General features: G+C 38.1%; 1 protein-coding gene across 1 annotated transcript; it reads left to right on the top strand.

Moving 5' to 3' along the window:
* The first annotated feature begins 4,298 nt into the window (after positions 1 to 4,298).
* LOC110466524 (flocculation protein FLO11-like) lies at positions 4,299 to 10,085 on the top strand. The gene is made up of 2 exons (XM_021523070.1): positions 4,299 to 4,793; positions 7,700 to 10,085. The coding sequence occupies exons 1-2, from the start codon at positions 4,426 to 4,428 to the stop codon at positions 9,672 to 9,674; spliced, it is 2,343 nt and encodes a 780-aa protein (XP_021378745.1). The 5' UTR covers positions 4,299 to 4,425; the 3' UTR covers positions 9,675 to 10,085.
* Positions 10,086 to 11,836: the final 1,751 nt, after the last annotated feature.

Genomic DNA, 11,836 nt, shown 5'->3' with positions numbered 1-11,836 from the left:
TTTTTCTGTGGAATAGAGGTAGCACAGCTGTCTGGTCATGGCACTCCTGACTAAGGCCAAGGTTAGACATCTTTCTGCGGAACAGAGGTAGTGTATGTGTCTGGCCAGGGCACACCTGACTAAGGCAAAGGGAAGACATTTTTTCTGCGGAACAGAGGTAGCACAGCTGTCTGGTCATGGCACTCCTGACTAAGGCCAAGGTAAGACATCTTTCTGCGAAACAGAGGTAGCTTATGTGTCTGGCCAGGGCACACCTGACTAAGGCCAAGGTAAGACATTTTTTCTGCGTAACAGAGGTAGCTCAGGTGTCTGGTCAGGGCACTCCTGACTAAGGCCAAGGTAAGACGTTTTTTCTGCGGAACAGAGGTAGCACAGGTGTCTGGTAAGGTCACTCCTGACTAAGGCCAAGGTAAGACATTTTCTGCTGAACAGAGGTAGCTTAGGTGTCTGGCCAGGGCACTCCTGAGTAAAGCCAAGGTAAGACATTTTTCTGCGGATCAGAGGTAACATAGGTGTCTGGTCAGGGAACTCCATACCGAGGCAGAGGTCAGACATTATTTCCTGGGGCCGAGAAAACGTTTCTGACTAAAACTTTGGTTTGGTTTGTTTGTGTTTTACGTCTTATTAACAGCTATGGTAATTTTAGGACGTGCCATGTTTTGGTGGTGGAGTTCCCTGAGAAAAACCTCCGACCTACGGCCAGTACCTGGTGACTGCCCCACGTAGGCCTAGCTCGAACCCGCGACCCAGTGGTGATAGCTGAATGTCAGATGCCTTAAGCACTTGGCCACAGCGACCCCGCTGACTAAAACTCCCTTCGTCTAACATGCTGTGTTAAATAAGGTGTTAATTGTTTTCTAACTGATTTAGAGTTGCACGTACACTTCCTGCATACAGATGTACCCTGAAAACAGAAAATATCTTCGCACGGTTGTGGACACCATTTCATGGATTGTCAAATGTGGACGTCATCCAAATATGACTTGACCGATTCCGTTTGTTTCTAATGGATCTAATTGGCTGAGCAATAGTATCTGTGTATAACAAACAATCTTTACCTATTATAAAAAGATATTATGTTGATCCATCAGTCAACTGCCTCCGGTATTGGGCAACAGTTTCATTTGTTTTAGGTTTTTTATAACGTTAGGTATATAATATGGGTTCAAAAACTTTGGCAAGCCTCTGTTTAGCTTCAAATTCTGTACCCTCGGGCGGGACATTTCTGTCCTACATTTATACATATGATGAAGGCTAATAGTATAACATTTCCGAGGTTAAAGCCTCTATCAACTGCAGATATTAATGCAGGCCTTGAAAGACTTTGTAAAGGCCCAAAAGAAAGGCAACATCAGACCACTAGGTCCTTATTTTATACAGGGCCATCTCTGGTCCATCCTTATTTTATACAGGGCCATCTCTGGCCCAACCTTATTTTATACAGGGCCATCTCTGGTCCAACCTTATTTTATACAGGGCCATCTCTGGTCCAACCTTATTTTATACAGGGCCATCTCTGGTCCATCCTTATTTTATACAGGGCCATCTCTGGTCCAACCTTATTTTATACAGGGCCATATCTGGTCCAACCTTATTTTATACAGGGCCATCTCTGGTCCAACCGTATAAAATTAGGATGGACCAGAGATGGCCCTCTACAAAATAAGGATGGACCAGACATGGCCCTGTATAACATAAGGTTGGACCAGAGATGACCCTGTATAACATAAGGTTGGACCAGATATCGCCCTGTATAAAATAAGGGTGGACCAGAGATGGCCCTCTACAAAATAAGGATGGACCAGAGGTGGCCCTGTATAAAATAAGAATGGACGAGAGATGGCCCTGTATAAAATAAGGATGGGCCATCTCTGGTCCATCCGTATGTTATACAGGGCCATCTCTTGTCCATCCTTATTTTATACAGGGCCATCTCTGGTCCATCCTAATTTTATACAGGGCCATCTCTGGTCCAACCGTATGTTATACAGGGCCATCTCTGGTCCATCCTTATTTTATACAGGGCCATCTCTGGTACATCCTTATTTTATACAGGGCCATCTCTGGTTCATCCTTATTTTATACAGGGCCATCTCTGGTCCATCCTTATGTTATACAGGGCCATCTCTGGTCCAACCTTATTTTATACAGGGCCATCTCTGGTCCATCCTAATTTTATACAGGGCCTTCTCTGGTCCAACCGTATTTTATACAGGGCCATCTCTGGTCCATCCTAATTTTATACAGGGCCTTCTCTGGTCCAACCGTATTTTATACAGGGCCATCTCTGGTCCATCCTAATTTTATACAGGGCCTTCTCTGGTCCAACCGTATTTTATACAGGGCCATCTCTGGTCCATCCGTATGTTATACAGGGCCATCTCTGGTCCATCCTTATGTTATACAGGGACATCTCTGGTCCATCCTTATGTTATACAGGGCCATCTCTGGTCCAACCTTATGTTATACAGGGCAATCTCTGGTCCAACCGTTTGGTTCTGGATAAAAAGAGGCCATGTTGAGATAGTGTCATAAACATTGGTATGACCACGCAAAGCGAACTAAGTCATATGTTTTGCAGTATGTTTAAAGTGCAAAAATTAGTTTAAGACATGTGAGATTGTCATGTTTTAATATAATGTTATGTTGTAGGTGTTGTGTATTGATGAAGCTACGGCCAGTGTAGACCTGGAGACAGACATGTTGATACAGGCAACAATCCGTCAAGAGTTTGTAGACAGCACGGTGCTGACTATTGCTCACCGTATCAACACTATAATGGATAGTGACCGAGTGTTAGTAATGGACAAGGGTCAGGTGGTCGAACTGGACACTCCAGAAAACCTTCTCAAAATCTCACAATCGTCTTTCTACCAGCTCGTACATGGAGAAACATGCAATTATTCGGGATAATGAAACAGTCAATAGTTCAATGTTGTCCAATTTTATCTTTCTATCTTATTCAGTTCCAGATAAAAATATTGTTAATATACATGCACGCATGGGTTAACTTCAATAATAATTTTTAATATCGACAGTTAAAAATCACAAAATCATCCGCGCTACTCCAGGGGTTACGCCCACTTACGCTCTCTGCACCCCTGGAATCATCCTCGCTACTCCAGGGGATACGTTCACGTACGCTCTCTGCAACCCTGGAATATGTCACAGCAAAATTGAAGGCTCAGCGTGCGCCACCTTGTTCCTTTGAAATACATCAAAAGAATCTCGCGGTCATGTAACAGTAAAAATTGAGTACTAGTACTAGTGTTCTATCAAGTTCGTATCGACCAATTAAACCTAAAGAAAAAAAGATTATTTCCATTAGTTTTTTTTCTCTCACTTAAGTGCAAAAGATTTATTTCCATTAGGGGTTCTTTCAACTTAAGTGCAAAAGTTTATTTCCATAATGTGTTGGTTTTTTTTCACTTAAGTGCAAAAGATTTATTTCCATTAATCAGTTTTTTTCATTGAAGTGCAAAAGGTTTCTTTTCATTATGTGCTTTTTTCACTTAAGTGCAAAAGATTTATTTCCATTATGTGTTTTTTTTCACTTAATTGCAAAAGATTTATTTCCATTATGTGTATTTTTTCAAAAGATTGGCACTTAAGTGAAAATGTTTTTTGCCATTGTGTGATTTAAGGCCATTATGTCCAGAATATTACACTTAAGTGTAAATCTTCTGCACTTAAGTGCAAAAGTTTTTGCACTAAATAGTTTAAGTATTTTATCCTTAAACGGCCGCTCATGGAAAAGTGTCGTTACATCGGTGACGTGGTAGAATTGTGGATATTTCAAATATGGACTGTATCATTAAGTTATTAATTGAATGAGTGTAAAAAAACTTATTCACGATATAGAACCTTGTATTGTAAGCATCTGTTGTTTTGAGGCAAGACCAATCAGCTGATCACATGGGATGCAATGCGTGATAACGATTTTTTTTATTTGTGATTATATAAATGTAACCAGTGAACATTTGTTGTACATCTTCAATTTTTTAATGGAGTTTTTTGGATTGAATTTCAAGTTGAGCGATGAAACATAAGATAGAAAATACAAAGTTTATGGAACATTTGATGAGTGGATGCTATAGTTGTGTGAATCCTAAAGGGAATCCCTGTATTGGAAATACCCTTTGCAGGCCTTATTATAGCAGGCTTTATTTCATCTTTACGATGATGAAAATGTATCTATCGGCCATCCCATCAGAGTAACGTCACATTGTTAACAAACATACTACAGACGGTGTCTCGTATCTATATTTAGATTACGTGTTTTCAGGAAACAGGCAGATAGTTTTTCATAAACGCCGTAGTATCGTGATCTACTTTATCGCCACATATCATTCTTACATAACACAGTCGAGAACGATAGTATCATGGATGTAAGTGTCGTCATTTAGACCGAGCCAGACGTAGATCATGAATCTAAAACCGAGTGAAATACGCTACACGCAGGACACGGTCAGCAATGTTTTCGGAAAGAAGTCTGAACACAACAATACAACGTTAGGCGAAACATTAGACGAAATCTTGACAACGTCTATTCATCAGCTTCCGAAAATCACAGTTTGTAAAATAGGAGAACATTGGTATAGTTTCGACAATCGGCGACTGTGGGTACTTAAAAAGGTGGAAGAGTTGGGAAAATGTACGGTAATTCCAGTGATAATATCAGAAACATTTCAGCATAACAAGTTCACGACAAAAAATGGCGGAAGGACTGTGAAGATAATAGGGGGAGACGTAGGAGGAACACTCCGGAAACAGCTGTTGTATTCTCGTCACAGGTGCGTTTCTAGGATATTTGAAAGAGAATCAAATCTTTCGGTGAGCGGAGCGAGGCGAAAAAAAAAATTGGACCTTTTTTTGCTAAAAAACATAAAATAATTGTGAAATGCACTAATGCAACGGTTCCTGACTTGGAGCATGTATATTTTATAGTTAAAGTGTCAGGGTTTGACATTTTTTTGCCGAATTCTCTCCATTAATTGTCTATGGTACATGTATATTAAAATGATTGGATGGATCTTTACAGCAGTAGACCAATAACGAGAAATTCCAAATTCTTGGGTATAAGGCGTTACTTAACATTTCAATAGTCCTAGGCCAGGATTTTATGAACGCGAGGCGTAATTACGGTTGCCCTGGTAGAGGGTCCATGGGGAAGCTCAGAAGCTCCTGGATTTCAACAATTTAGCATCAAATAATGAAGTAGCCAGACTGATACATATCTCTCTATTTTAGATTAAGTTCTGGTTTCGTTGAACGACACACATGATACAAGACAAACAAACACTGAAGTATAAAGGTCTTTCGTTCTAAATATTGTAGGCTTTAATGTGGAATACATGATTGAATATGATTTTTTTTACGGATCACCAATCGGATTGGGGAATCAGTATAAAAAGAAATCAGAGTATGTGTTTAATTAATGAATATGATAAATTGCCGTATTCAATACAATATTAGCAGATTGCGATAGTTTTTTCTTTTTTTTGGAGGGGGAGGGGGGGGGGGGGGCGTACGCCCATTACGCCCTCACCTTGACCCGCCCAAGGCAATATGAATAGGCATAGTTAATCTTCTATAAAAATCGTTAAAACAATTATGACGTTACAATAATGATGACGTCAACAATCGGTCCCTGAATGCAAGAAACTCATTCAAACCTTTTAAACTTAACTACTGGTTTTTTTTCTGGAAACAGTATATATATATATATTTTGTATACAAAATTATATAGTTAATGGACATTTTCAGTAACTCCTAAAAGTAAGTTGTTTCCAACTTAAAATCAATGATTTTCCTTATTCTGCTGTATTATTTCTCTTTCAAATCTTGCCATAGCTTTAAGGACGGTGGGCATTCCCAGAATAAATGTTCTGTAGTTTCTATTTGTACTTAACACAATTTTGTAAACGGTATTGAAACCATTGCAGTGTTGTGTAAAGTGTCACTTTTAAATGTCAATTTTTATGTACTATTAGGTCACTTTTTGTTTGCATATATATATATAATCAGAAAAACATTTCAAAGTTCTTGTGATGGTTTAATATAAAAAAAAAAAGACAATATGGGTCCATTCAGGCGATTTAAATTTATTTGTGACGTTAAAATGGAGAACACATACATACTCTTAAAAGACGTCAAAAATAATGACGTCATAAATAAAGTACACATAATATGCGGACGTCTAGAAATTGCGAGGTCTTGACAAGATTATATGAATGTACTTGCACTAAATGCGTCAATGAAATATATGGAAAAAGAAACCGAAAAAATAAATCCATTGTTCAACAGTAAAAGTTAAAAATATCTTATAGTAAAAATGAATTCCAAAGCACAATACTTAGTTCATCCAAACATATGAAACATACGTAATTGTAAATTAAAAAATTATAAGATGTGCTCGAAATTTCCCGCGTTCCAGCCCGGTAAAATTTTAATTAACATGTTCTCTTTTTACTCTGTTGCAATAGTATCTGATGTGTTCATTTGGTAAATTGGTAAAGCTAAAAACTGAGCATTTGATCACTGATGAAAATGTTTGTTAACTAATGAATTTCGTAAACTTTTAGTTTTGGTTTGTTGACGACGGACTGCCATTCTTTGATATAACGTTAGTTCATTTCCAGTTTGACCTATGTAAAATTCAAAGCATCTCTTACAAATTACAGCATATATTAATTACATTTCTTGATTTACAATTCATATTACATCTCATTTCAAATGTTTTGCCATTTAAAAAAAAAAAAATGAGTTACATTCAACAATCATACTGCATGTTCCACATCTCGGTTTCATACACTTTGTCACGCTGTAATTACATTAATTTTCCAATAAAATTTTGAATTGCATAATAAACGTTTCAGATTCCTTGGTTGTCTTTTGCAATTAATTATTTTCTTCCTCTCCAAGACAGGTTTCATTTTTTTGCTATTCTTTAAAAAAAAAATCGTGAACTTTCATAATTGTAAACATGATAAAATTGATAGGGTAGAATGTTCCAACAAACGGTATAATATCCTTTTGACTTGTATTGGCACTATTTTGGTCGTTAACTGAAATCGGACCCTTCTCCTTAGCTCATTAAATAACGTTAGATATAATTTCGTCTGGATAGCATTGTTTTCTCAGATTATCTACTCTAATTTTCTACTTATCTAGATGCCCAACAAAATGGTATGTTAACTTTTTGTGAACTCGGGAAATTTTGAGCACCCCTTATATTTTTTTTAAATGAACTGTTAAGTATTGTGGTCAATTTTGGGGAGAGTTATCTCCCTTAGACCGATAACCGCGCCGACTACCCGTATAAGAGCATACATGAAAGGTGCTTGACCTGTCCGGCATCGTTTTCCTTTTACATGTACTTCCTTTATTTCTAAAATGACTTCTTGTTGAAGTGACAGGATATAAATCATACCTGATAAATCGCTTTGATTTATATACAATGTATGCGCTGACGTATGCATGATGAAATATAGTAATAACGTTTTGATGCTACTCTGAATTCCTGTTGTTGTCTTTTATTAATGTTACGTTCCAGATTTGTCTATGTTTGTAAACGCTGTGATATATTTCTTTTTTAAATTTAATTCCTTTTGGTAAGTATTCATGTTACCTAACATGATCCCTCCGTATTTTAAACACGGCGGCAATCATGTTCTATTATCTGATTTATTACTTTCAGTGAATCACAACAAACTCAGCTGCATCCAATAGTGTCCAATTCAGAACAGGCAGAAAAACCTTCGAAACGTCGGACCAAAAGCTCAAAAGCATCCAGAGTCAAAGCTTCAAAACAACATATATCTAAGAAATCGTTAGCGCCGGCAGGGAAACCTTCAAAATATTTGATCAGAAACTCTTTATTAGCGTCAGGAAAAACTTCAAAACTACATGTGCCCAAAGTATCATCGGCATCTACAGGTATACCGTTAAAACACCTGGCTAGGGACTCTTCTGGATTTGCGGGAAATCCATTGAATCAAATTCCGAATGTTCTTTCAGTATCGACAAGCAAATCTTCAAAACAGAATTTGTCAAAAGTATCCTCAGCAACGGCAGGGAAACCCTCGAAACATGTGTCCAAGATATCGCCAACATCTACAGGGAAACCTTCAAAACATTTGGGCAAAAACTATTCAGCACCCACAAGCAAAGCTTCAAAACACAATATGTCTAAAAAATCGTTAGCGCCGACAGGGAAACCTTCAAAACATTGTATTAGGATTTTTTTACTTGCGACAGGAAAAACTTCAAAACAACATGTGCCAAAAGTCTCCTCGGCATCTACATGGAAATCGTCGAAACACCTGTCCAAGAACTCTTTTGGATCTGCGGGAAGTCCCCTGAATCAAATTCCCAATGTTCCTTCAGCATCGACAAGCAAATCTTTAAAACAAGATTTGTTCAAAATATCCTCAACAACAGCAGGGAGACCCTCGAAACATGTATCAAAGGACTCTCCAGCAACAGCAGAGAAACCCTCCAAATATGTATCCGAGGACTCTTCAGCATCGACAGGTAAGCCCTTGAAATCTGTATCCAAGGACTCCTCATCATATACAGGGACACTCTCGAAACATGTATCCAAGGACTCTTCAGCATCGACAGGGAAATCATCGAAACATGTATCAAAGGACTCTCCAGCATCGACAGGGAAGCCCTTCAAATATGTATCCAAGGACTCTTCAGCATCGACAGGGAATCCCTCCAAATATGTATCCAAGGACTCTTCAGCATCGACAGGGAAGCCCTTCAAATATGTATCCAAGGACTCTTCAGCAACGCCAGGGAAACCTTCCAAATATGTATCTAAAGACTCTTTAGCTACGACAGGGAAACCCTTGAAATATGTATCCAAGGACTCCTCATCATATGCAGGAACCCCCTCGAAACACCAGTCCAATAACTATTCTGGATCTGCGGGAAATCCCTTGAATCAAATGCCCAATGTTCCTTCAGCATCGACAAGCAAATCTTTAAAACAAGATTTGTTCAAAATGTCCTTAGCAACGACAGGGAAACCCTCGAAATATGCATCCAAGGACTCTTCAGCATATGCTGGGAAACCCTCGAAAAATGTATCCAAGGACTCTACAGCACCGACAAGTAAAACTCCAAAACAAACTGTATCCAAAACATATGCAGTACCAACAGAAAAAAGTTCTAACCATATGTCAAAAAGCTCTACATGGAAACCTTCGAAATATTTGCCCAAGGATATCTCGACACCAACACAAACGACGTCACAACCAAATGTATCTAAGATCTTTTCAATGTCTATAGCGAAACATCAGAAACGTCTGTGTAAGACCTCTTCAGCGCCATCAGGAAAAACTTTGACACAAAGCTTAGTAAAAGTCTCTTTATCGTCTGCAAGAAACCTTTCTAAACACCAGTCAAAGGAGTATTCAGCAACAGCAGGGGAAAATAAATCGATACAAAATATATCTAAACTGGCGGCAACGGCTCCTACTCGTATGTGCAAGGTCGGTTCAACAACGACAGGTAAACCTTCAAAAAATCTGCCAAATGTCTGTTCAGCTTCTGCGAGAAAACCCTCAATGAATGCGTCCACGTTTTCTCCATTTACAGCAGGGAAACCTCCAACACATCAGTCTCCTAAAGGAAATCAGAAAATGAGGAAGAAAAAGAAATAAAACGGACAAATGACGGAAAATCGAATTTGACGATTGAAATATGAACATTCAACTTTACATATTCTCACACCGGAAATAAACTTTCATCTCCTCACGGTTTTTATACCGATATACAATTACAAAATACAATAGCAAAAACCTTGTTTAAATCATGTATATATGTATCCTGTATTGTAAACTCAATGTTCATCAGACTACCAGTTTATCAAACTTTATAATTCCTCCTTACTATAAAAGGGGTTTATCACTATGTACCTGTCACATATACCAAAGTTCTTTTCACCGCCCCTTAAAATGCGGTGTATTACTAAACGCTTGTAAATAATGCGTTCCATGAATCAAAGTGTACTAGTATGCGAATGATTTAACGTACTGGTGTCAGTTTTTTAAATAAAAATATCTGAACCAGAATTTAAGTTGTATATTTCTAGTCCGTTTCAAGGGAACAGTTATATTTTAGCGTAGATACACATAATAGGAATGGTGTGTTGTGAAATGGCGTGTCTAATTCGTCAGCTTTATATCAATAATATAAAAAATGTTCTGTGTTAGATGAATGCGACCAGAAAATACATTGGCGAAGTAAAATGAATTAGAATGCTTATTCAGTTGCTGTATGGTCATTAAACTGTCGCAGCTCTATGTCGAACCATGATACGGTCACATCATTAAACCATAGTCGAACCATGATGATGTCACATCATCAAACCCTCGTCCAACCATGATACAGTCAAACCATTAAACGCTAGTACAACCATGAAACGGTCACACCATTAAACCCTAGTCCAACCATGATGCGGTCACACCAATAAACACTAGTCCAACCTTGAGGTCACAACATTAAACCCTACCATGAAGCGGTCACATCATTAAACGCTAGTCCAACCTTGAGGTCACAAGATTGAACTCTACCATGAAGCGGTCACATCATTAAACGCTAGTACAACCATAAAACGATCACACCATTAAACCCTATTTCAACCATGATACGGTCACAACATTAAACCCTAGTCCATCCATGATAAGGTCAAACCATTAAACACTAGTACAACCATGAAACGGTCACACCATTAAACCATAGTCCAACCATGATACGGGCACACCATTAAACCCTAGTCAAACTATGAAACGGGCACACCATTAAACCCTAGTCCAGTCATACATGTGTAATATGTAATAGTCATACTGGCCAGATGCATTGTGCACAGTAAACACACAATGAACCCGACTTTCAGTTATCCTGTCATCGTAACGATTGATTAAATGCGATATTAAATCAGAGATACGTGTATGTTCATAACTAATCAAATATGTAAATTATGTCAGAAATAAAAGCAATGTTTTTGGATGTAAAAACCACAAAAATGGGCATACAATGTTGGTATCATTATTGATATACTAATTATTCAAATATTCAATATATGTATATAGCAAACGTCAAACTCGAATACGACCACAGAACGAAAGACAATCATCGACAGGGAAATTAACGCATTCACAATGAATGTATGTGATGACAGCGACGATCACACATATACATGTAACAGTGAGACGGGTACAGCCAGCCAAGGTGAAGGGCGATAACTGAATAGAATGACATAATGTTAGAAATTATACAAAAAGTAAGCCCAGAATATCTGTAGGAAAAAAATAAATATATATATATATAAGCAAACAGCAGAAAAGAATTAATAAAAAACATTGAGAAAAAATCCTCATGCTCATAAAAGGCACAGTTTGGATTGAATCTACCAAGATTCCCCGTATCTCTCACTGACCAAGCACAACCATTAAGTCATTACGACTGTGTCCATCATAAACGCATACCTCAGTTCTATTAAAACTGTTGCGTACCCGTAATTTACCTATACTCCCTATATGAGTATCGACTCGCTTGGAATGGCAATCAACGGTCAACTCGACAGGTCATTGTTGTCGAACTATACGCGTGTCCAACCGCGATACTGCCTTGTCAGTGTACAAGTACCATTGTTAATGGAGTTCGTCAGCCGCTCGCACAACCATATCGTCCGCGAACTTTTAATAATTTATAGCACATGTCATTTCGTTAACATAGATTGAAAACAGGGTGGGCGGAATATGATAGCCTGTTTTATGAAGTGTTTGACGTTGAACCATTCCGTGAACTGGTTATTACATGC

This window comes from Mizuhopecten yessoensis, unplaced genomic scaffold (genome assembly GCF_002113885.1).
Source record: "Mizuhopecten yessoensis strain PY_sf001 unplaced genomic scaffold, ASM211388v2 scaffold11135, whole genome shotgun sequence".
Lineage (NCBI taxonomy): Eukaryota > Metazoa > Mollusca > Bivalvia > Pectinida > Pectinidae > Mizuhopecten > Mizuhopecten yessoensis.
The sequence above is the reverse complement of the archived record's forward strand: the minus strand, read 5'-3'. Positions and strand labels throughout refer to the sequence as shown.